Source organism: Canis lupus, chromosome 8 (genome assembly GCF_011100685.1).
Source record: "Canis lupus familiaris isolate Mischka breed German Shepherd chromosome 8, alternate assembly UU_Cfam_GSD_1.0, whole genome shotgun sequence".
Classification (NCBI taxonomy): domain Eukaryota; kingdom Metazoa; phylum Chordata; class Mammalia; order Carnivora; family Canidae; genus Canis; species Canis lupus.
The window spans coordinates 41,321,198-41,348,857 of NC_049229.1; the positions used below are offsets into that span (position 1 = coordinate 41,321,198).

At 34.1% G+C, this 27,660-nt stretch overlaps 1 protein-coding gene across 14 annotated transcripts in view; it reads left to right on the plus strand.

Annotated features, from left to right (window-relative positions):
* Positions 1-27,660, plus strand: part of GPHN (gephyrin) — a 625,991-nt gene that overhangs the window by 464,766 nt on the left and 133,565 nt on the right. For all 14 annotated transcript variants that reach the window (XM_038544964.1, XM_038544965.1, XM_038544967.1 and 11 more), the window contains one exon: positions 10,716-10,758. In XM_038544964.1, coding sequence (XP_038400892.1) covers positions 10,716-10,758 — 43 coding nt within the window. The remainder of the gene's footprint in view (positions 1-10,715; positions 10,759-27,660) is intronic.

Consider the following 27,660-nt stretch of genomic DNA (forward strand, 5'->3'; position numbering starts at 1 on the left):
AACACCAACTTCAGTCCATTTAAAAGTGACTATAGTCAGTATTTCATACGATCTTAGAAACCGAAGGTATGCAATAGGGGACAAACTCTCAAAAATAAACCAGAAGTCAGTTAACAGACAAATTCTATAAATAGGTATTCCCAGGACACAAAGTTCTCAGGTAAAATTGTGAAAGACTGAAATAGACAATTATTTTTGGCTATCTTCTCTAGGCCACCTGTCTGGATCATCTCCTCTTTCATTGTCTGAGCTATTACATAACACTAAATTGTAGTTCATGAATAGTAATGCAAATAATCCTAATCCATAGAAATGCACATTGTGTCTTTTTGGAGATATAACTGATTTTTGTTTAATTAATCTGAAAGTTCATTTCAACTTTCCTGATGGCCCATGTATATGGGTTTATTTATTCTTTTTTAAAAGAACTGGAACACTTTTTCTGATCCTCTTATTAACACTTAGATAAAATCTTTGACATATAATCATTTTATATGAGTCATGAATTTACCTTTTAAAAAAATAAACTTTTAACACAGTTATCCCTTCTTTATAAGCTAAAAGTTCAATTTCAATGGCAGTGGATTTGCTATTTTCCATTTGATTTAGCCCAGACATGCAAAACTTGAGAATTCAGAGAAAATGGAAAGGACCTATACATAAACAAGAGGCTAATAATATCAAACTATATCTGTAGACTGTTTCCTTGATTAGATCAAAGAGGCTTGGTTTACATAATATATACTACACAAGGTTGCAATATAAGGCTTTAGAAAATTTAGCTCTTATTTCCAGTCCTCAAAGAATTATCCTAAACATTTTCTAAATTATTACTACTTTACTAATACAGTATAGAAATATCTTTGCCTTTGTACATCTTCCATGTGCCTTATGAAGCATTTAGAAAAATAAAAACTGCAATATAGCATGCTTTGATTTAGAAAGGAAAACTAGGTAGCCACACACTTATATGGTATATTATGCTCAGTAGAAGCAGTAGTTTGTTGTTGTTTATAATGGATAAATAAGTGATATGACATGGCATTTAAGAATGTGTAGGGGGAAAAATGTGTAGGAACAGAAAATAATTTTCCATCTACCTTTCTGAGTTTTTGGCTGAGACCTTCTGTAACAAAAGACAGATGAACAAGAGAAAAACAATCATGTTTATTAACGTGTATGCCTCATGTGTATTTGGGAATAAATTCCTAAGATAGCCTGAACCACCAGCTCAAATACCACCTTTAGCTAAAGACAAAATAAAGCAGAGACAGAGATGCCAGTCATGGTGAGGTTACCAGAAAAAGCACAGTAAACAAGAGTAGGGTTTGTGATACAGTTTTAAATCCATGCCTTTTCCATTGATAACATTCTCTTTCGATTTAGATCATTCTTTTTTAGGTACAGAGAGGGAGACACCCTTATAAATGGTGATTTCTTGTATAAATTTCCTTTATCAAAGGTTAACTTCCACTCTGTTTTCAGAACTTCTGTGTCTGCTGTTTCTCAAAATAATCAACTGAAATAATCTTTATGCCAAAAAGACATATTTTGGGATAGCATCTTCTACTCCTCTTATGTGCCACCCCCAAAATATGGTATATTGATTATTTTCAGTTAAAGTTACTTAAGAATCAGTTCAAGAAGGACACTCCCCAGAAAGCAGGAAATAAATCTCCCATGTGAAAGGTACCCTCCCTATAACCAGAAGGGGAGAAGAGATAGGAAATTTAGCTCCAAGAAGACTACATAAACAAACCTTATTTCTTCACTAATTTACTCCCTTTAGTCCAAACTCCTTTGTCTTGTCAATTCTTCACAGATTTATTTTTTCTTTGTCTAAAAGATATAAAAGCTGAATGCTTTGGTCACTTCTTTGAGCCTCATATCTCTGGGGCTTCTGTACATACAAAATTAAATTTGTTTTTCTCCTGTTAATCTGTCTTATGCCAATTTAATTATCAGACCAGCCAAAGAACCTAGAAGAGAAGAAGGGAAGAGTTTTCCTTGCCTACAGCATATTCTGCTACCCTTAAATGAAAACCAAGGGGAATATTAAATCTAGTTAAAAACTCAGTTTCTTAAAAAAAACTCAGTTTCTTAAAACTCTATGTTTAATGAAAGCCAGTGTGACTTTCTTCCAGAAGTGCCAGGAAATGAAAATAATTGCAAATGCTCAATAATTCAGGGTTTTATCTTATTGACTCTATCCATCTTTTAGGCTCTAGTTCATAAAACTTACAGGATTTTTTTAACTTTCTATTCAAATACTTAATCTAATCTTACTTGATCTTACTTATGAGAGCTGTCAAAATTACAGGAGAAATTAGTCAACATTCTATATTACAGATCCAATGTATCATCCAAACAAGAATAACAACAACAAACATAGTAATAGCTAATGCTCATATACCATTCACACTAGGCCAGATACTCTTCTAAATCAAACACTTCACACATATTATCTCACTTTCTTCATAACAACTCTATGAGATAGGTATTTCTGTCATTCTCATTTTATTCATGAGACAACAAAGAACTAAAAGACATTATAACTTACCCAGTGTTAGCAGTCTGGTTCTGAAGTGCTACTCCCCAAACTGCCTTTCTTACCAGCTTTCCATTACTTTTATCTCCACATGCCTATTCTGAGTGGTTCCTATTGCTAAGAAAAATAGTCGAGAGCAAAAAGGCAATGAAAAATCAAGGACAGATTAGGAATGCAGTGATTTTCACTGGTAGGTTAGAAAAATAGGGGCATTTACTGGTGTACCGAGAAATGAATTTGGAAGTCGGAAGGGCTGTTTCATTACTACTTTACTGTGTGATCTAAAGCCCATAACAACTCCTGCTTTCTCATCTCAAGAATGAAGATAAATTACTCTGTAAAGTAATTAAATATTCATCTAAAGATTGGGAAATGATGTCAAGAATAATCTGAAATATCTACCAGTCAAAAACTATTTTATTCAGCTTAGTTATATATATGATGAGGTAATATATATTCCTCGTATTTATCATGATCAACATCAGAATTCTCAGAACAAACACCAACTCAAAAATATTGTTGGGACCAAAGGGAGACCCGCTGGGATTTACAAATCTAGAAATCATTGAGAATGACTCAACTTAAAACTTAAGCTTTATGGATAATACATTAAGAATATTCACCATTGATATTCAAATTTGTATACCTTTGGGTCATGGTGATAACCAGTTCTTTTTTTTTTTTTTTAACCAATTCTGTTCTTAGTTATGTCCTACATAGTTCCAGTTTCTTTAGAAGTCAGTACTGAAAGAGAAGAATTCTTCACATTTGCCTGGGAGTTAAGAAAGCTCAGTGGAATTTAAGACAATAGTAATTCATGGGTTAGTGGAGAAACATTCAAGAATAGTCCTCTGGAAAAGATTGTAAAACTGTATTGCTTACAGATATTGTCTGTGTGCCTGAAAAGGCTTATGTTATACATAGATAATAGCATTTTTGCTGTTATCTGTGATCAACACATGACTAAGTTCAAAGAAGAATTAGTTATGGATATGTGTGTGTATGTGTGTGTATGTTTGGAAGTTCACCTTTCGTTAGAGAGTTTTAAATGTGATGACTTTTAATGATTATTCCATTTAATTAAGTATCTAGACTGATGGGAAAAGAGCAAGTGAAGCAGAATTTTTTTAAAAGCCTGAGCTCTAATAACTTTTTGATAATCATATTTCTTTTTTGTTTCTTAAATGGTCTATTACGTGGGCAATTCATTAATTTCATGACCAATTTTATATAACTATCAAAAAAAGAACTTCTTTTGTATGTGACTCGATAAAGGGCAGCAGATGGAGGTAGGAAAGATTTCTCAGAGCAACAAAATCCTGGAAATAAAAGAAAGATTGGAAATTGTCTATTTCAGAGTTGTTTAACCTTTTTCTCCTATGAAGCCATTTGGGAATCTAGCATAGCCTACATAAAGACTTTTTTTTTAGGAAATTATTTTTAAATATATAAAATAAAAAATATGTGGGATTATAAAGAAAACTAAATTAAAATCACTATCAAAATATCTATAAAAAATTGTGTGATAATAATGGCTCTTTTAAAAATGCATTAAATAACTAAATCTAGCAGCAAATCAATAGAGTACAAAAATTTAAAATCTTGGTGAATATGAAGAGTATTTTAAGATATCCATAATAATTTGAGACAATAGAATCGATTATTTTAGTGTAGTTCATCACCTAAGCTCATAATGAAAGAAATTAACAAAATTTAATTAGGTTGATGAATATAAAAATTTTATTTTTTTTCTCCATCCCAGTGAATGGATCCCTGACTTTTATCCACAAGTTCTCTCAAGGACTCCATCATCCTCAGTAAAAACCCCTGTAAATATTCTCATTTTACAGATGAGGGAATCAAGTCCCATAGAATTGAGATAGCTTGAATAAAATCATACAAACAGCATTAGATTAATCCTTGCAGAGGTAACTTCAGACCTTAACTCAGCCTTTTCCTGATGTTTTAGTCTAGAAATTGGCAGTCATAGTCTCTCACTGTCACTGTCACTGATTCATGGCATGATCTGAAGCAAATTCTATATTCTCATTGTATCTCTGATTCTACCTAAGTAAGTGTAGGTAACTAAAAATGTAAGGATAATAATAATGATTTAAATTTGTATTGCTCTTTTTCATTTATAATAGTTTTCACTTTTACATACAATATCCTGCGTAATTTCCCCATTTTATTAAGGAAATTAAAACTCCAAGATGTTAAATGTCATGTCTAAGGTCACACAGCTAAGAAGAGGAAAAACCAGTATCAGAAACTATACTGCTGGACTCCAAAGGATGTTGTTTTTATCATGCTGCCTTTCATGTCATAAATAAACCAAAATTCTGAGTTCCTCAGTTGAATATGTCTTATGATAACATAAATCTGATTAAACACAAATGAAATGTCATTAGGCTCAGATGAGCCAAATACTTGCTCCCTAGTTTACCAGATAAGGTGATGAATGAATGGAACTATGGAAAAGAGCTTTTCTAAACCAATTCTCCAATTTTTGATATAAGAATGGAGAAGATAAAGTAAAATTTAAAAGTCTAAGATTGTAGAGTGTTGGCTTAATGTTGTTTAAATCAAACCTTTTCTTCTGTTTCTGGGTAGGCTAAAAAAAGTAAAACTTTTTTTTCCCAAAAAAGTAAAAATCATTTTACAACAGTAGAGGAGTGACTATAATCATATTTATACTATAAAAAATAAATTTTAATCTAAGATGAAAAAACTATGTTTACTACAAAATACACATTCAAAATTAGCAAATATTTACTCTATGTAAAGAATTATATTTAACATGATAGGAAATATAAAGACAATTAAGGTCAGATCTTTTCCCTCCAAGAACCTATAGTATATTTCAGGACCTACATCAATAATTGGAATATAAGTAACTACGATAACTCTAATAATAGAAGTTCAGATAAGAGGCTTTAAGAATTTAGATAAACCTAAAACTAGATTGTGGTGATGGTTTTGCAGCCATGTGAATTTTTTAAAAATCATCAAACTATATACTTAAGGTAGGTGAATTTTATGGTAGATAAATTGTATTTCAATAAAAATATTAAAAGTTTAGGGAAAGAAGAAATTAATTTCTGATTCAAGAACTTTGGGAATAGTTTTTGCAGCTGGTACAGTTTAAGCTCAATCTTAAAGGACAAGTAGTATGGCGTCAGAAAATAAAGGGTATATTCCAGACAGATGAAACAACTTGTCTAAGGTCTAAAGCTCAAGAGTACAAGGAATATTCTAGAGGAGCTAGTTCAGACTTTCCTGCATGCCTTAGATTATGTGATCTGTATTCCTATCAGTACATATGACCATATGGCTATAACATTTCCAAAAAGTTTTGGTCAGTCTCTCTTGAAAACCATTTAACTGTACTTGAATTTTATTTTTTTCTTTGGGTCAAAAAAAAGAATTTGCCTCCATTTTGAGTTGATGTGGAAGTTACAATCAAGACAGTGTGTAATTAGTTATTTAACAACTGTCAGTGCCACCACTCATCATAACATGATCATAACTGACATTTGTTTCTTCCTTTATAGCTTAAAATCCCTGATAACATGTCTTATCTCCTTTGAGCCCTTTAACAATCTTTATTTTCCTCATGAGGAGCTGAGATTAGAGGAAGGCCTAGAGTCTAAAATAATAAAGACATGCTAAGGGGAAGGTCAAGATATTCTGGCCTACTAAGAATAGGATGAGAGCGAGAATATGATAATATAATAATCTTTAAATATTAAAAATGTAACTAAATTGCTTGCCACACGTAAACCAAAGATAAAATAGATGAAGTTAACTACTATCATCAATAATAGGAAAGCAAAGATGAAATTTTTTTCTAATGCGCTGATATGACCCTATTGTTGACAGGAACAACTCATGTTAAAATGAGTTTTATTAGCAGTAGAGAAGAATACATAGGAAACTTAGCAACAATTTCTATCTAAATAGGTGGCCTTTTTTGTTATTTGTTTCTTAAAATGTGGGAAGATTTGTTTGACCCTATCTGACCCAACTGCTCAGAATTTTTCAATATGAACCATACTGTGAAGATTTATTCCTAATATTTACAAGGAGAAAGAATACAAATTAGCCTGGTGAGCAGCAAAGGCAGAGGCAGTTTTTATGAAACCTGAGTTGTGTTTACCTGCAATCAAATGTAATCTCCATTTTAATATTTATACATCTTTATATTGTTATGAACTTATTCTTAACATGGGCTTTATTTTATTTGTTTCTTTCCTCCCTCACTTCTGCAAAAGGCAGAAGGGAAAAGATGTTTGTTAGTCACACATTGTACCCCACTAACTGGTGTTATACATCTGGCTTCCACTGGAGAGCCCCTGACATCGCAGGGAACGGTGATCAAAATTCCACACACTAGCTTCAAGCTGGGGGCTCGTAGCTACTGCAGCATTGGAAGGGGTCTTTTCCTGGCTTCTTTAAAAAAGCATGGTGATGGGATGGTTTAAGGGAAGAACACCTCTCAAATTACATAATCATTGCTGTGCTTCCGTGTGTCCTGCTTTCTTCATAACAGCTTGGCACTACATTTTGTCCCTGTATCTTAATGGGCTTGTGTGTGTACAAGTGGGAGGGGGTGGGTAGAGTTATCAGTGGATGGTTATACATTATGCATGCATCTTTCAATGTTAGAGTGATGTGCCTTTCCTTATGTGTCACAGATTATGGTCACAGATTAAAACTTCTGTGCTCCTGAGAGATTGGACTATCTCTCTTATTGATGTGAGACTCATGTGTTTTGATGTTTACACCCTCAGTTGTTCTTCATGCTGCATTAAACATAAGTAGAAATGTTCTCCCATAAGAGTTAGCTTTTCATGTTGGGCTGAAAAAGTCATTTCTGTGTAGCAATTCATGTTATTATAACCTATGGCTTTCAATTGTACCTCCCATAATGAAGAGCTGACTTTAAACACTGTGCTATTCTATTATGACCTAAGCATAAGGTAAGTCACTTCTCTAACTGTATCTAAAGATTGTGGTTGTTTGTTAAAATTTTCTCAGCTTTGTTTAAAGCATTTTCACTTTTTTCCTTACCATTTATTACATGATCTCCCCCATTTGTTTTCTGTTTCATGGCTTAAGAATGTGATCTTCAGCAAAAATTATATTACACATGTAAATACATGTTGAAATGAATTAAATGAATTATTTGATGTCTGAAAGCAGTCTTGATTAGTAAATGAATACCTATGTTTTCAGTAAGTCTCTTGTGTTTTTCATTTCCTCCTTGACTGTAATATAATAATGCTGTTTCTACACATTATTTTAGCTTAATTCCAACTGAAAGGGCAATTGTTAACACCATAAAGTTAGATGTTAATTATTGTAAAATAACATAATCCAATAAAATAAAGTAATAGATAATTCAATACCATATCTTTCATTTTTAATCCCCAACAAATTTGCTATTAGGCCAAAATTTCAGTTTCATTTTGTTTTTCAAACTTCCCTTAGTTTTTTTCCCCACTGACGAAAAAGCCAGCGTAATATTTTTAAAAACAAAAAATAATAAACTGTAAAATTTGGGACAGACCTGTGTTGCCTTCTTTCTAATCCATAAGCATGAAAACAAGAACAGTAATTGTTCCTTTACTTTATTTTTTCAAGTAAATCCCATTACACTGTGAGTTAGGTAAAATCTTCATATTGGGATTTTATAAAATTAGGTAAATATTATTAAGATGACCAGTTTCATGATGCAAAAGAGAGGGGCATCCACTTGTGCATAAATATTTTAAATGTCTTAAAATTATTTTCCTAAGTTTTTTCATATATACTCAAGATCACTAAAGTAAAGAATTTCATGAAATCATTGATTTAAAGTAATTTCCCTCAAATCTGGGTCAAATTGCCAATGTAATGTAATTGGGAAAACATTGGTTATACTACTGTTGGCAATTTGTGAACCTAGATGAATATTCAAATTCAGGAAGCTGAATTGTTTTTTTACTACTCAAATTTCTCTTCCAAAACCATGAAATGTATAGTTCTAAACTCAGGCTCCACAAAGCAAGACTTTGGGTTTCATTATTAAATTCATGCTATGAACAAATTTTTTAATTTTTAAGCCACCTAAGGCAGGAGAGGGTTGTTTTTTGTTTTGTTTTGTTTTTTAATTGCTGTTTTGGTTTGGTTTGACTTTTTTTGGTAAAACTAGCTAGTTCTTCACCACCATTTCCATTTAGATGTTATAAAAATCTGTTGAAACATTTGATGAGAACAATTTGAACTACTCATCTGAACTGCTTTGTTCATTATAAATCTCTTGTTTCTATCCACACACTAGCTCCACTCTAGATTGGAAGGGCTTAAAGATGAACTCTGGAGGAATAGAGGCTACGACTTAAGAGTAACTATTACTGATCAAAGGAGCTGCTTTCCATTCGCAAACATTGCTTTGCGCTATGGGTTTGGGCTCCTTCTGTTTCTGCATCTTGTTGAAGAATTTCTTGACTTCCATTTGACTTCTTTGAACTCTGTTTTTGTCTTTCAACATCTTCCCCTTTTTTTTCCTTCTCTCTCCCAGATTTTTCTCACTCTATTAGCTTTCTCTTGTGTTTCTTGAACGGCTTTTTAAAATGTAGTTTATCTCTTTATTAACCTTATCTATTAATTTGTCTTTTAGTGTTTGTTTCTTTTCTCCTTTAAGGCTGTAGTGGTATGGTTACACCTATCTTCATTCCATGGTATGCAAACTTGCTTGTTTATTTTGCAGCAAGTTCATTAGTGATTCTTACCCTCTTGGTATGAATTTTCAATAAGAAATAGCAGAACATTTTGCATTTACATAATGTCCCCTTCTATAAGCTTATACTTTCTTTCCTATTGTCTAGACTTACTTCCCCAAACTTCTCTTTCTTCTTTTTCTTTTCCTCACTCTCCTATATTCCTCCTGTATTTTTGTTTCAAGTAGTCATTAATTTCCTTTCCCATTTGGCCCAGAATTGTTTTTTAATAAAACTTCTGAGTAAAAGAATATAAGAATATTATTTTCCAGATTAGCTTCTTCATTCTAGTATATTTAAAACTAATTAATCTGGGCCAAAAGAGAATAACTTTAACATCTGGAATTATTTTTCCCTTTTTTCCCTTTTTTTGGTGTGTGTGTGTGTGTGTGTGTGTGTTTCTTGTGTGTATGTTTGTGATTTTTTTTTATTGTTGTTTCTTTAAACATTAACAATTGTTCTTTTCAGGGAAGGACAACCATAACCCACCTTAAGTTGCAACATTCCTTTCATAAGTTGTTTCATTACAATAGTAGATTGTGTTAAGCAATAGAAATTAATTTGTTGTATATATATATATGTATATATATATATATATACATATATATATATATATCCATTTGGGGCAAGCTGCTGTGGAGTGGGAAGAAGAGGTATGCAGTTTAAGCACAATTTCCTCTGATATTAACAAATGTTAGTGCCATCTCACTGCTCTTGACTTAAACACTTTTGTAATATTTAAAATAATGTTCACTTTGACCTGAACTATTTGAATAAAAGCGTAAGGGTTTCTGACTGATAAACTCTATAAACACCTAAGAACTAGTAAATAAATGAATTCAATTTTATTGATTTCTAACAAAGGCATCTTTCATAGTCCATATTATATTTATAACCCATTATTTTAATCAGTAAACAAAAGTCATTGGAATCACATAAATATTGTACATGAAGATTTGTTTTGCCCTTACCAACATGTATAAAAAATTACCAAAACAAAGTATTTTATTACAACTTTATTACTTGAATTTCATTATTAGTGTAGTCAAGAGCTATCACAGTGCCTTAGGATTAGGGGTCTGTATTCATAGCTGTATATGTGGTAACATTTCTTTCCATATACTAATTTCGATACACATCCATAAAAAATTGCCTTTGGTTTTGCCTCTGTCCCATTTATAATATTTTACCCCCAACTTTTTTCTAGAAGTCTGCTCTTTCTTTACAGTAAGAAAAATATTTTTAAAATATAGAACAAATGTAACATAATTTTACTAATATTACATCTGCAATATATTAAGCCTTTGCTCCTAAACCTCAGGAGCTTGCCCATTAAGTATGCATACGTATCTGGCTATCTATGTTATGAGCCCTAAATTACTGAGTTTATGCTCTCTCTGCAGGTCCAGTCCAGGTGCAGCAGCAAGGAGAACATTCTCAGAGCCAGTAAGTATGTCATCATTTCAGATGGACTACTGAATTAAGAGTTTGTAGTTCAACAGGAAGGAGAGCTAAAAATATTTCGGTGAAGAAACAAAAAGCAATTGGGGACAGTTTATATAAAGTATATAAATGTTAGGACTTTCATCTCCTAAAAATATTAGTATCAATATATTAGTGAATGTTTCCGTCATTACAGTTGTTTCTAGAAGCTGATAACAGAATTTTGATATCACTTCCGGTTAGGATAGTAATAAGTTCCTTGATAATTCTATGGTGACAACCCTCTTTAATTGCCGCACTGCCAAAAATTATTTGAAAACAGACTTAACTGAAAATAATAATATAAATCCACTTTAAGAATCTAACTTAAAAAAAAGTAAATGACTCCTAAGAGGAGTCATAATCATTTTGTAAATTCAAATTCCTGAAAAATCCTACCTTCATAAGCAGCATGTTTTAGAACATAGAGCCATGAACCCCTTGGTTCATAAAGAAACCTTAATTTTTTTGTTTGATCACTAATACCATTAACTCAAAGTCATCTAACTTTGTATATTATTCATTTTTATATCCTATAAAAAGGAACTGTAAATAGCTTTCCTTACCTGTATCCTTGAAATGATATAACATTGAAGATTGTGCCCTAAAAGTTTTAGGATCCTAAGAGAAAAAGCACTATATAAATGCTAATAATTTAGTATTGTTCTCTGTCACTTAAAATTAGTGACATCATCCTGTCTTCTCTGTGATCTTTATCAAGAGAAGAACTATAGGTGGACCATAACTAAATGGGTATATCTGATACTTATACTACTGAGAATTTTAGTAAATAGAATGATTTATATTTCCAGTAAAATGTCTATTATTTAATAATCACAAAAGTAATAGAACTTCAAATAGATAAAAATTTGTGTTTTATTTTATTTACTGTAAATTTTTTCTATTTCTGTGTTTTGAATCTGCATGTTAGTTGAAACCCTTGAGTTGGTAGGCAAGCACACTGCAATTTTTGCCCAGCACCTTTGTATTAGAGTTGTTTAAAAATAAATTCAGATGTGTTTAACTATACCACTGTCAGTTTCCACAATATTTAACAGATATGTGAATCTGAGAGAGGCTCTTTAATATAAGAGCTGCAGCGTGCTATAATCCCTACTAAGACTTAAGGTTGAGAAACCTGAGGGAAGTGTTGATAGAATATTCACTAAAATAAAACAATACAGATAAATGAACTTTAAAAATGACATTTTATGGTTATTATTGTATGATTTCCATTTATTGTTGATCCTGAGATGATGATGGGTCATTGATAGTGATTATGATAATCAGAAACAAAAATAATTTCTTACTGACAAGAGATTTCTTTGAATCCTCTTACATCTTTATCATGGATCTTTATGTTTTTAGAACTGTTATTTCAGTTATGTTCCTGCTGGCTTGTAGACTATTAATCACTTTGGATATCACCATAGTCCAGGTTTTCCTGATCATGTTTTCTTAGGATAAAATAGTCATGTACATGGTCCATATAGCCATTTAGATCTTTGTAGAGAGCCCATCCAACATTGTAGCCTCTCCATAAGATAAGATTAAGGTTGTTCCTTTCAACACCACTTTAGTAACTCATATTCATGCCCATAGCTACACCCAGGACTCTTTCCTCACCATGAGCTAGCTATTCTACCTCTGAACTTCTTAACTTCAATATCTCTTTACCTAGTTAGTCTACTTTAATTGCCCTTAGTTTCTTCCTTTGCCATGACTATTAATACTGCAGTCATATAGACCCTATTAGCAGTTCCTCCCTCTCTCAGTGCTATATGTTCTGCCCCTATTCTTTTGGACCCTGTCCCCCCACTGTATAAATTATCCATTTCCCTTATTTTCCTAAAAAAGTCTTTTTTTTCTTTTCAAACATGTTTTATTTTATAATGATACATAACCAAATTCTTAAAGAAGAGTCAAATAAGGGCAGCCCGGGTGGCTCAGCGGCTTAGCGCTGCCTTCAGCCCAGGGCCTGATCCTGGGGTCCCCGGATTCGAGCCCCACATCAAGCTCCCTGCATGGAGCCTGCTTCTCCCTCTGCCTGTCTCTCTCTCTCTCTCTCTCTCTCTCTCTCTCTCTGTCTCTCATGAATAAATAAATAAAATTAAAAAAAGAGTCAAATAATACAGAAATACAGAGACTAAGTATAAATTTCCTCTTTATCTGCCCATCTCACATTATCACTCTTCCTACTATATGCAACCATTATTTTCAGTTTAGTCTGTGCTGCCACGGACCTTTTTTCGCATGCATCTCTAAAATATACATACATATATATATGTATATATATATGTATATATACCATTTTTGTTTGTCTCAAATTCTTATTTAAATTCTAGTTAGTTAACATATAGAGTAACATTGGTTTCAGGAGTAGAATTTAGCAATTCTTCAGTTACTTGTAACACTCAGTGCTCATCACAAGTAGTGTCCTCCTTAATACTCATCATCCATTTAACCTGAACCCCACCCATCTCCCCTCCATCAACCTTCAGTATATACTTTCTACTTAAGAGTTTCTTCTGATTTGTCTCCCTCTCTTCCCTGCCTTCCCCTGTGTTTCTCTGTTTTATTTCTTAAATCCCACAAGTGAAATCATATGTTAATTTGTCCCTCACTGACTGACTTGTTTCATTTAGCATAATATACTCTAGCTCAGTCTACGTCATTGCAAAGGCAAGAGTTCATTCTTTTTGATGGCTGAGTAATATCCCATTGTGTGTATTGCATTATATTATATTATATATATATATATATATATATATATATATATATATATAATATATATATTCTGTGTGTGTGTGTGTGTATACCACATCTTCTTTATCCATTCATCAGTCAATGGACATTTGGTCTCTTTCCATAATTTGGCTATTATAGATAATGCTGCTATAAACATTGGGGTGCACGTGTCCCTTTGAATCAGTATTTTTGTATCCTTTGATTAAATACCTAGTAATGCAATCTCTGGGTTGTAGTATAATTCTATTTTTAACTTTTTGAGGAACCCCCAACTGTTTTCCAGAGTGGCTGTACCAGTTTGTATTCCCATCAACAGTGAAAGACGGTTCTCCTTTTTCCACATTCTTGATAACATCTCTTGCTTCTTGTGTTGTTCATTCTAGCCATTCAGACAGGTATGAAGTGATGGCAGTTTTTATTTGTATTTCCCTGATGATGAGTAATGTTGAGCTAGGAAACTCTTAGATATCCTTCAAGACTCAGTTCAAGTGTGAGCTCCTCTGTGACATGTTCTCAGAATTCTCCCTAGGCAATGTCACTATAACTAATTCTTCATGTATACCCATTCTGTCACTTCTACCTTTTTTCATTTATTTACTGAATTACCTATTCTCAAGGAAAACATTTCCAAAATGTAGCCAAGGTAAAGAAAATTGTACAAGCATACCTCAAAGATATGCAGATTTGGTCCCAGATGATCACAATAAAGTGAGTCAAAATGTATTTTTTGTTGTTTTCCAGTGCATATAAAAGTTATGTTTATACTATACTGTAGTCTAGTAAATGTACAATAGCTTTATGTTTAAAAAACAATGTATAAACCTTAATTTAAAGATACTTGATTGCTAAAAAATGCTAACTATCCTCTGAGCTTTCAGTGAGTCACTGATCACAGATCACTGTAACAAATATAGTAAGGATGAAAAAGTTTGAAATATTGAAATAATTACCAAAATGTAATACAGAGACATGACATAAGCAAATGCTATTGGAAAGATGGTGCCAATAGACTCGGTCAATACAGGGTTGCTATATACCCTCAATTTGTGTTAAAGAAAAAAAAACAGTATCTGCAAAGCACAATAAAGGTAAATGCAGTAAAATGAGGTATGCCTGTAATTAACTCCTTTTTTAGCATAAATAGAAATATGTTAAACAAAACATCGATAGATCCTAGAGAAGGGAAAAGAGTTATAACCTCTAAGATTTAGAACTTGAAGTTTGGGGCAGCCCAGGTGGCTCAGCGGTTTAGCGCCGCCTTCAGCCTGGGCCATGATCCTGGAGACCTGGGATCAAGTCCCACATCGGGCTCCCTGCATGGAGCCTGCTTCTCCCTCTGCCTGTGTCTCTGCCTCTCTCTCTCACTCTCTCTCTCTCTCTCGAACAAATAAATAAAATCTTTAAAAAAATAAAATCTTTAAAAAAAAAAAAAAGAACTTGAAGTTTGTCTAGAATTGTCCAAGGAGGAGTTAACTTTGGTAATGTTTTCTAAGTAAAAGATAACTTTCCTTTTGCTCCTCAAAAAAATGATCAAAACAACCTGTGATAATAAGCCTGAGTTTATTCTTCCTGTCATCTTTTAGGTAGCCAGCCCAATTCAGACTTGATAGGGGTGTCCCCACACACACTACACCAAGCAATTCTCAGATACCAGCAGAATGTCCAAGAATTCAACTCAATTCTGACACTATCTACCCAGAAATAGCATCAGAGTCCAGAGTTTAAAGATTCAGTCCTACTGTTTTGTAGGACTGACTTTTTGTCCTATTCAGTCCTACAAATGGAATATACTAGATATTCCATCCATATTCCACTTCAGATACCAGTCACAAGCCCCAGGCTGCTACTTGTGCTTCTGACCAACCAGCTACAGGTTGGAGGTTCCAGCAACCTCCACCTTAGGTTCCATTAATCTTCTAGAGTGGCTTACAGAATTCAGGGAAACACTTTTGTTTAGCAGTTTCTTAAAAGATATGATAACAGATACAAATTAACAGCCAGATGAAGAGAAACATAGGGCAGAGCCCAAACAGAGGAGCTTCTGCCCTTGGGGAGCTTGGGGCCTGGTGCGGTGGCATGTGGAAGCTGTCTGGTTCCCTAAGCATGGAAGCTCTCCATAAAAGAAGGGCCAAAAAGCTCTTCTTGGTTCTTTAATGGAGACTTCATTACATAGTTATGATTGACTAAGTCATTGGCAACTTGCTGATTCAATCTGCAATCCCTCTCCCCTCCCCAGAGGTTGGGGGATGGGACTGAAAGTTCCAACCATGTAATTACATGGTTGGTCCTTCTGGCAACCAATCCTGTGCCTGTAGGTGGGGTCCACGAATCACCACCATTAATAATAAGATACTCATTTCATCTAAAGGCTCTGAGGTATTTTTTAGGAACTGTGGATAAAAACCAAATATATCTGAGAAATATATTTTATTTGAATGATCAAATATATATTTCTTAGAAATTTTTTTATCACATATGGTATGGGAGAATACCACTTCAGTAAAGTCAAAGTTTCAACTAAAACTTTCTCAGAAAGGAAAAAAAAAAAAAAAAAAAAAAAAACTTTCTCAGAAAGGGAAAGACAAACTCAGGATATTCATGAGATTTTGAAGTTTGATTTAGAGCAGATCTTTTAACATAGAGCTTGATTAAAATTTAATAGGGATCATTATATAATCATCGGCACACAAGGCAAGGAATTCTGAGAGTCTTGATGTGTAAATTGTCTTTAGATACTTTAAAAAGTTTCTAAGAATAAGTAATAAAAGTCTTGTAGGGGAGGGTTTTCTGGAATAGTAAAAGTTATGTTAATAAAGACTGTACAATAGTAATGTTATGCTAGTAAAGACAGTAGGTTGTATGGTTATAGATAATTTCAGGCATCAAGGTTCTCCTTGGGGTCAGTCTTCAGCCTGACATCTGAAAGTGTAATCATTCAGTCAACACAGACCTTCATTAAGGAATCACAATAGTAAATCAGTTATCTAAAGAAATTGTTTCAGTCTTCATAAGTGTCAAGTTTTCCTGTATTTGTTGTTGTTGGATGATCATTTATTGAGCCATATCATGAGACAGCAACTATATAGTAGGACTTAGGCGATCATATATTTGAACCATGCTATATAAATGTAAGAATTATGATCAAAGTTTGTAGTCCTTTTTCTCAGCCAGGAGGTAAAAATTAAGCCAAAACCAACTGTACACCCGGCAAAGTAGACAACCTTAGGAGATATGAAAAAAAATCTTAGGAACAAACCACCTACCAAGACTGAATCAAGAAATAGAAGATCTGACCACACTGATTACTAGTGAAGAGACTGAATCAGTAATCAAAAATCTCCCATCAAAGAAAAGCCAGGAACAGATGGTGTCACTGGTTAATTTTACCAAACCTTTAAAGAAAAATTAATGCCAATCCTTCTCAAAACCTTCCAGAAATTTGAAGAAAAGGAGACACTCCCAAACTCATTTTACATGTCCAGCATTACTCTAATACCAAAGACAGGAAAAGATGCTAGAAGAAAAGAAAACTATAGGCCAGTATCCCTGATGAATATAAATGCAGAAATTCTCAGTAAAAGGGATGCTTGGGTGGCTTAGTGGTTGAGCATCTGCCTTTGGCTTAGGGCATGATCCCAAGTCCTGGGATCAGGTCCCGCATTAGGCTCCCTACAGGGAGCCTGCTTTTCCCTCTGTGTATGTCTCTGCCTCTCTCTGTGTATCTCTCATGAATAAATAAATAAAATCTTAACCAAAAAAAAAAAAATAAATTCTCAATAACATACTAGCATATTGAATTTGGCAGCACATTAAAAGAAGCATTCACTATAATCAAGTGGGATCTATCCCTGGAATGCAAGGATAGTTCAATACACATAAATAAAATATGTTTTAATAGAAAAAAAGAACCATAATCTCAATAGACACAGAAAAAGCATTTGACAAAATTCAACATCCATTCATGATTTAACACAAAATCTCTGAATAAATTAGGTATAGAAGGAACTTACCTCAACATAATAAAGGTCATATGTGACAGGCCCACAGCTAAATCATACTCAGTGGTAAAAGATTGAAAATTTTTCCTCTAAAATCAAAATAAGACAAGAGTGCCCACTCTCACCACTCTTATTCAACATAGTACTGGAAGTCCTAACCAGAACAGTCAGGCAAGAAAAAGAAATAAAAAGCATCAGAATTAGAAAAGAAGAAATAAAATTGTCTTTATTTGCAGATGACAAGATTTTCATTTAGAAAATCCTAGACTCCACCAAAACCTGTTAGAACTGGGACACCTGGGTGGCTCAGCAGTTTAGCGCCTACCTTTGGCCCAGGGCATGATCCTGGGACTCCAGGATCCTGAGTCCCAGGATCAAGTCCTGCATTGGGCTCCCTGCATGGAGCCTGCTTCTCCCTTTGCCTATGTCTCTGCCTCTGTGTGTGTGTGTGTCTATCATGAATAAATAAATAACTGTAAAAAAAATTGTTAGAACTAATCAATGAACTTAGTAAAATTGTTAAGATACAAAATTAACTCAGTAGCCTTCCTAAATTAAAAAAAAAAAAAATTACCTGAAAAGAAAAAATAATCCCATTTATACTAGCATCAAAAACAAAAAAAATACTTAGGAATAAATTTAGTCAAAATAAATCTTCACCAAGGAGGTGAAAGATCTCTATACTGAAATTATAATATATTGTTCAAATTGAAGAAGATATAAATAAATGGAAACATATCCCATGGTCTTAGATTGGGAGAACTAATATTAATAAAATATATTACCCATAGTGATCTATAGATTCAGTGCAATCCTTATCAAGATTCCAGGGTAATTTTTTACAGAGTAAAAAATAAAATCCTAAAATGTATATGGAACCACAAAAGACCCCAAATAACCAAAGCTATCCTGAGAAAGAAGAACAAAGAAGGAGGTATCACTTCCTGATTTCAAGCTGTATTAGAACGCTATTGTAATCCAGTGTAGTACTAACTGCCATTAAAACAGACACATAGACCAGTGAAACAGAAACAAGAGTCCAGAAATAAACCCATGCATATATAGTCCATTACTATTTGACAATGGGGTCAAGAATACTCAAATGGAGAAAAGTCTTTTGAGAGGAATGGTGCTGTGAAATTGAATATTCACATGTGAAAAGAATGAAACTTGACACCTGTCTTATAGCACTTATAAAAACTAATTCCAAATGGATTAAAGACTTAATATTTAAGACCTGAAACCATGAAACTCCAAGAAGAAAACATAGGAGAAAAGCTCCTTTAAATGGTCTTGGCAATAATTTTTTTGGATATGCCACTTAAGGAAAAATAAATTTTTAAATGGGACATCAAACTATAAATGTAGTTTATAAACTACATTATAAACACAGCAAAAGAAACTATCAATAAAATGAAAAGACAACATATGGAATCAGAAAAAAATTGCAAGCTGTATATCTGATAAGGAGTTAACATTCAAAATATATAAAGAATATGCAACTCAATGCAAAATAATAATACAGTTTTTAAAATGGGCAGAAGATGGGATCCCTGGGTGGCGCAGCGGTTTGGCGCCTGCCTTTGGCCCAGGGCGTGATCCTGGAGACCCTGGATCGAATCCCACGTCGGGCTCCCGGTGCATGGAGCCTGCTTCTCCCTCTGCCTGTGTCTCTGCCTCTCTCTCTCTCTCTCTCTCTCTCTCTCTCTCTCTGTGACTATCATAAATAAATAAAAATTAAAAAAAAAAATGGGCAGAAGACCTGAATAAACACAAATCGCCAACAGGTACATGAAAAGGCACTCAACATTTAGTAATCTCAAGGAAAAACATTCAGGATTGCTCATGCCTGTTAGAATGGTTATCATCAAAAAGATAAGACATAACAAATGCTGGAGAGGATATGGAGGAAAGGGAACTCTTGTATAATGTTGGTAGGATTGTAAATGGGTACAACCACTATCAAACAGTATGGAGGATTTTGACTCTTAAATCAAAACCCACTCTTCCTACTTTTTAAAAAATTCAGTTAACCAACAGTCTTTTTTCTGAGAATGAAACAGATGGGCTAAAATGGACTGTGGGTGATGATGGGGAGTTTACTGAAGGCAGACATCAGTCTACTAAGATAACAAGTTCCTGTCTAGTTTGCAGGTAGCCGGCAAGCTTTTGTACCACAAATGCAGTACCAGTCATTGAAGGGCACCAAAATGCCCCTGTGTCTTAGCAAATATGTTATAACATTTTGGAGCTACTTGCCAAATGTAAATTGGTGCCAACAATAAAACGTAAAGTACTGAGATTATTTGTAGATCTAAAACAAAAGAGATATATATAGTGCCTTACTTCTAGGATGTATAAAAGTGAGGCATCCTCCAAATAATACATCCTAGTTCTTTTGCAAGTTCTATTTCTGTTAAAATTTGGTTACGAAAGCTAGTTCCCACCCAAAAATTCCTGAGAACCTTCTCTTCTAGGTATGATCTACAGGGAGTTTTGGATTTCCATCTATCTAACCTAGTATATAGTTTTTCATCTGAAGAAGTCACCTAATAGTTGAGTCCAGTTACCCAGGAAAGCAACAGATTCATTTATAAGGACATGGAACAAAAAAAAAAAAATTGGGGTGTCTACCCTAAGAAAAATGTATATAAAACTAGTTTGTACGCTTTAGCTAGTGCACAAGTAAATAGTAGCTGGTTACTAGACACATACCAATGAATAATGAAGGAAGCAAAGAGCAATATTAAGAATAGGGCAATATAGATAACACAGTTAAAAGTACCCTTAAACTGGGGAAGGGGAGTTTGGGGAGGGTAGGAATAACAACAAAAATAACCAAAGAACACACATTAAAACATGGTAATCAGTTGTCTTGTTCTATGGATCTTAGGTAGAAGGTCTCTGCATTTCATGTGGTCAGAGGTCTTTTGGGTGAAAGATATCTCTTTGAGAGGACTGCTTCTAGGGGGTTCCTAAAAACACTCCAGCTTAAGATCTTCCATAAATTCAAGAATGGATTATTCCTCTTCAAAACATGAATAGAAGGATCAAACCTTTGGAGTTCTATTCCCTTTGCTCATTGCTAACAATACCTTATAAGGTCCTTTCCAGTGGGGTCCCAGAGCTGTCTTTCTCTGATGTCTCTTATAAAAAAGACCATGTCCCTGGGTTTTAAGTCATGCAAGTGTTGTTTAGTAGGGTATTGAGGAAAAGCAGCTCATACTTATTTATGAGACTTGGTGGATAGCAAGAATAATTCCAGCAATATTTAACTCTATCTGCTTGCAAGTGTAGAATTTAGAATCAAAGTGATATTCCTAGATGTATGGTCTGGCCTGTTATTAATTTATGGGGGAGAGCTGACAAACCTCAGAAAGACTTGATCTCATTGGCGTTAAGGATAATACCTGAGACCATGGAAGTTCAAGAGTTTCTTAAGAGTTTAATTTAATTTTCAAATTATATTTGTTCTCTCTACCTTTCCTTAAGAGTGGGGGTAAGACTAACAAAATTGTTTATTAAGTGGTGGAGCTTTACAAAACTCTTTTAGTAAGAGGCCCAGAATAATGGATGCCTCCATTACTACAGAGGTCAGTATTCCCCAGGCTGGGAACACAAAACCAAGAAAATTTTGCTACTGTTAGAGTTGTAGCTCTTTGTCAAGAAAAGGCTTCAAATCTCAAGAACAAGCATAAAATGACCAAGACATAATACAAAACCCCCTATAGAGAGTAATGTTATATGATCCATTTGAAGATGTTTAAGGGGGCCCTGAGGTTTGGACTTTGTCCATGTTCTACCCTTAGTTTTTATCAGAATTATGTTGGCGACAGATGAAATATAGTAAAACTTTCCCATCAATATTAATTATGTACATTGGCAAATTTGTTCTTTCCTGGTGGGTAATTTCATATAAAATTTTTACAAGATCTGGGCAGCCCGGGTGGCTCAGCGGTTTAGCGCTGCCTTCAGCACAGGGCGTGATCTTGGAGACCGGGGATCCAGTCCCACATCGGGCTCCCTGCATGGAGCCTGCTTCTGCCTCTGCGTATCTCTCTCTCTCTCTCTCTCTCTCTCTCTCTCTCATGAATAAATAAATAAAATATTTAAAAATAATAAAATAAAATTTGTACAAGATCCCATTTGAGGCCTTTCAGTGTTACTAAATAGTCAACAGTCAGTTTACATTCAGAATTCTCCCAGCATCTCTTTTCTGGCTCTGAGGCTGATTGTTGGCATTCTGTAATAGAGATTTTGAACTCTATTTGCTTTTAAACCAAAGACTTGGTCCCTTGGGGTATTCTAAGGGCTATAATTTTAGTAAAGGCTATTGGTCTGGCATGATTAACAAAGCATTTCCTTTAGCCTCAATATTATCTCCTTTTGCTTGAGCTCCTATTTTATAGTAGCCACTTCTTCAAGAAGCATTAGAGCACTTAAAAGATCTATACATTGCTAACCGTTCTTAATTGGGATTCTTGCTGAGGTCAAAAACGCCATCTTGTTTCCAAAGCATTTCAAAATCATGGACTAACCCAAAAGCGTATCTACTATTAGTGCATATTTTAACCCTCTTATCTATAGCTAACTAAAACTAAAACCTATATTGTGCTCATAAGAGTTCTGCCACCTGGGCAGATCATATTCTAGGGATGAAGTTTTATGATAATAAATAAGGTGGGAAGTTATTGAAGAGCTAATTTTAACTCACAAAAGCCCTGTTCATGTTTAGTACCCAAGGAAGAGTTTCAGTTTCCAAGAACTTGTTTAAGTCTTATCTTGGCATGGCAATTTTAGAAAAGTTGAGAATTTACTGCCTGCAATAAGTCAGTGAGACTAAGGAATCTTTTTAATTATCTCTTAGATACTGTCATGGGAAAGTTTTTTAAAAGTCCATACTATGTCAGGAGTAGGAAATTTACTTCCTTGAGATAAAGCATATTCTAGGTAATGACCTAATAGACAAAATTGTAACTTCTCTTTGGGAACTTCATTCTCTTTGAGTTAAAACAGTTTAAGTAGACAGATGGAATCAGTCTTAGAGTTCACTCCACCTTTAACAAAAAGTTATCCACATATTGAATAAGAGTAGAATCCCAAGGAAATCTAGTCCTTTAGGTCCCAGTTGAGGACTTGTGAACAATAGGGGAGTGTTTCAGAAAACCCCTGGAACTTAACAGTCCAGGTATATTGTTGATTTTCTTAGGAGAAGGCAAATATTGACTATTTTGACCTAAAAGGTTATTAAAGAAAACACAACATAAATCTACACCATTAAATATTATATAGCCTCAGGAGGCAGTGAAGATAAAGAAGGTTTGGGGATTGGTACTATATGAAAGTGGGATATGACTGTTTGATTAAAGGCCTGATGTACTGAACAAATCCATATCTCTACCCACTGGGCTTTTTGATGTGAAGAATAGAAATGGTATAAGCATAAATACAACATGGGCACTTGGGTGGCCCAGTCAGTTGGGTGTCCAACTCTTGGTTTTGGCTCAGGTCAAAACCAAGAGTTTATTATTTTGAGGTCATGGGATCTGGCCCCTCACAAGGTTCTGCACTGAGCAGAGTCTGCATGGGATTGTTCCTAAGGCCACTTTGCCAAATATATTTATTGGGGCCTATGTCTATCCTTTTCCATATGAATTGTCCCTTTACAGAGATATAACCAAAAAAAAAAAAAAAGAAAGAAAGAAAAGAAAAGACAAATATAGACAAGACAGTAATGCTGTTGGGAATAAGATACATTTCCACCAAGGATAAAAGCTTTTTCTTTAAAAAAAAAAAAAAAAAAAAAAAAGATTTTATTTATTTCTTAGGGACACAAAGAGAGGGAGGGGGGGTGCAGAGACACAGAGGGAGAAGCAGGCTCCATGCAGAGAGCCCAACGTGGGACTCGATCCCAGGTCTCCAGGATCACGCCCTGGGCTGAAGGTGGCGCTAAACCGCTAAGCCACCAGGGCTGCCCTAAAGCTTTTTCATATCTGATCCAATTATCAAAAAGGTCCTAAAAAAGCTTTATTATTCTTAGAAGACAAACTTAGCAATTGGAGAGCTCAAAGAAAAATCAAGAGTTCAAGCTAATGTTAGACTTACTTGTTTCATTATAGTAATTAGAGACACTCCTATTCCCCAAAGCAGGAGTCTCAGAGGGCCTCAGAGAAGCTTGCTGTTATCAAATCAAGGGTCTTGGGCTTTGCTGAGAAGACGTCAGTCTTGACTTTAGATCTCCCTATGGCCTTTGTGATTGTTGAACGCTGGCTCCCCACAAATAGAAGTTTTCATTGTAGAGGAGAGCTCTGCCTTAACAGAGTCTTGGTAGCATTTCAATGTGAGTTCAACATTGGGGTATTTATACTTTGAAGCTAGGTTTAAGTTTAGTTTTTCATTGTGGTAGTGTGATGAGAATTGGGTAAAATCATGATAAAATAGTTTAGGATTGGTGCACAAAGCAAACCGAGGGTGTGTGTGTGTGTGTGTGTGTGTGTGTGTGTGTGTGTGTGTTGGCCTTATTCTATGAATAATATTTGCATATAAGCAAAATTAAAACCTGAGCAAAGCTCAAGTTAAACCAAGGGCCAGGGCTAACTACAGGAACTCCTGCAGGGATCCCCAGGAATAAAGACATGTTAGAATTGTGATTTGAACACATTGATTTTTGGGGTATTTGCTCATTTAGCTACAATCTTCAGGCATTAGCATGCATACCCAGAAAGTAGAGAAGGATTATGTTAGCAACAACTAGGCAGAGATAAGGAGCTATATTTTTCAGAGAAACAAGTCATTCCAAATCAAATGACTGAAGCAGTTCATTTCATTTCATTCTTATTCAAATTTCACTGGAGTCAGATATGAAATATCATCTTCTATTCTAAGAATGAAGTCTCCAGGTAGTGTTTCAGATACTATCTAAACTAACCGTCCTAGGAATACCCGGTATACAATTTCTCTAATAAGTTTCTCTGGTTTCTGGAACATAAAATGAATTATTGTGGCTGCCAAAGTCCACGCAGAGCCAGTCAATCTTTTTAAATTGAGGTGAAATTCACATAAAGCATTTTAAAGTAAATAATTTGGTGGTATTTAGTACATTTATAATGTTGTGTAACCACCACCTCTATGTAGTTCCAAAACATTTTCATCACCCCTAAAGAAAATCACATACCAAAAAAAAAAAAAAAAAAAGAAAATCACATACCCTTTAAGCAATTACTGCCCACTGCCCCCAGCTCCTGGCAACTACCAATCTGCTTTCTTTCTCCAAAGATTTGTCTATTTGGGATGTGTTTTATAAATGGAATCATACAATTCCATGTATATATAATATATGATGATTTTGTCTAGCTGCTTTTACTTAGCTCCATATGGTAGTATGTATCAATATTTAATTCCTTCTTATGGCCGCATAATATTCCTGTATGTATATATACCATATTTTGTTTATGTATTGGTCAGTGGATGAACGTTTGGATGTTTTATCTTTTGGCTATTGTGAATAGTGCTGCTTTGAACATACCTGTACATGTATTTGAGTACCTGTTTTCAGTTCTACTGAGTATTTATAGGAGGTAGAATTGCTTGTCATATGATTATTCTATGTTCAACTTTCTGAAAAACTGCCAAACTATTTTCCCCAGTGGCTAAGCCATTCTATATTCTCTAAAGCAGTATCCAAGGATCCCAATTTTTCTACATTCTCGCCAAAACTGGATTTTTTTTTTCTTACAACCATTCTAGTAGAGGGGAAGTGCTATCTCATTGTGATTTTGATTTGCATTTCCCTAATGAGTAATGAGGTGGAGCATCTTTTAATACACTTTTTGGCATTTGTATATCTTCCTTGGAGAAATGCCTATTCAAGTTCTTTGCCCAATTTCTAGTTGGTTGGTTTGTCTTTTTGCTGTTAATTGTAAAAGTTCTTCCTATATTCTGGGTACTAGACCCTCATCATATATATTATTTGCAAATATTTTCTCCCATTCTCTAGGTTGTCTTTTTACTTTCTTGATAATGTCCTTTGCACAGTTTTTAGTTTTAGTGAAATTCAACTTATGTAAGTTTTCTTTTGTTGCTTATGCTCTTGGTTTCCTATCTAAGAAATCATTGCCAAATCCAAGGTCATGATGCTTTACTCCTATGTTTTCTTTTAAGAGTTATATGATTTTAGCTATTATATTTAGGTCATTAATTCATTTTGAGTTAATTATTTTGTATGTAGTGTGTGAGGTAAAGAGCCAACTTCATTCTTTTTCTTGTAGATATCCAGTTGTCCCAGTGCCATATATTGAAAAGACTGTTCCTTCCCCAATGAATGGTATTGACACTCATGTCAAAAATCAATTTACTATAAATATATTGATTTATATATAAATTCTATTCCATTGATCTATATTTTTATCCTTACACTAGTACTACATGGTTTGATTACTGTAGTTTTGTAGCAACTTTTGAAATTGGGAAGTGAGGGTCCTCCAACTTTGTTCTTTTTCAATAGTATTTTAACTCTTGAGGCTTTTCCACATGAATCTGAGGATTGGCTTTTTCATTTCTGAAAAAAAAAAAAAAAAAAACGGAAAAGAAAAAAGCCATCAGGATTTTGATAGGTATAACCATGAATCTATTGATTTCTTTGGGTAGTATTGTCATCTTAACAATATTGTCTTCCTTTAGATGTTAATGTGAGGCTCACATTTATATTTCAGGTATTTGCACACTTTCACAATGAAGTAGGCTATGACATGTAAGTATGTGGTAGAGATTCCACTCCCAATCACAAAGTAATCTGTATCCTTCATCTCTGGAGGAATTTTATTACACAGATATCTTTTGCATTTTCTTGCTGCAGAAGTGAAACCTGCATACCCTCACGTCACCGCTGCCCCTTCTCCTACTTCTCCACCCAAGCCCCAGGACCAGGCAGGCCAGGCCACTTGCCAGTCCTGCAGTAGGCCAGTCCCCCACAGCCAGAAGTACGGAGGCCAGCATGCCTCACTCTCTGGGAAAGGCCTCTCTGTACTCCAGCAGGACTCAAGCCACCTTTAATGATGCAAAGATTTTAGGGTGAGGGCTTAAAAAGGTCTTGGTATGTAGCCTATCTTTGATGCCATTTAAAAGCTAATAGGTCTTTCAGGAAGTTTTTAGAATGAATAATAAAAGTATTTTCAAGTTTTATCTTCCCAGGGAAGGGTTTTCTGGATTAATGAAGTTGTGTTGTTGAAGAAATAGAATAGTAAAGTCGTTTCAATTCTGACTATAATGTAATAGCAAACAGTAGTTATCTAGTCAGAAATATCGCTAGAATGAAAATAATTTATCTGCAACTTAATTTGGTGCCTAAAAGAAGGCATCCTTCTTTATTTAACTATGTGTAAAATTATATGCTAATTTCTGGAGATTCTTATTTGAACAAGCTATAAAATAAGTAAAATAGAGGCTTCAGGGTTTGGGATATATAAAAGCAGAATTGACTTTCTTTGAATGAATTAAGAGATTTTACTACTTTAACAGCAATAAACTGGAATGATTCAGATGAGACACTATTCAAGTAAGGAATTTCCCATGGCTGACAAAACTGATTCAACATTGCTTTCCTTTCCAAACAACTCTTTTCCAGATTGTTTTGCCACTTCTCAAAGACTATAACATTTATCCTGGGTCTCTAATGGATTTTTAATTTTAAAATTTTATCTTATGGATATGTTTACTTGAAGACATTACTATTTTATTGGAGACACTTGTTACATAATAGAACAGGGTTCGATGGATGCAAATGAGATAAATATCATTCACTAAAATTTTTACCAGAACGATTAAGTGAAAATTTTTAGGTATTTAGTTTATCTGCAGCTCCTAACTTTCTATGAGACTTGGTTTTTTTCTACTTCATGTGTAAAAGTTTTCTAGTCTTACTCTAATTGACTGAACTTCATGATTTTTATGGTTCCTCCTGCTGCTCTTAATACTCAAGCAATGGTTTCAGAAGTTAAATTTAATTTAAAATTATTATATAATGAATGATTTTCTATTAATCCACTTATCACATACTTTTAATATCCATACATAAATTTCAGATATTCCATTTTTGCCATCATCATTTAATCATAATGATCTT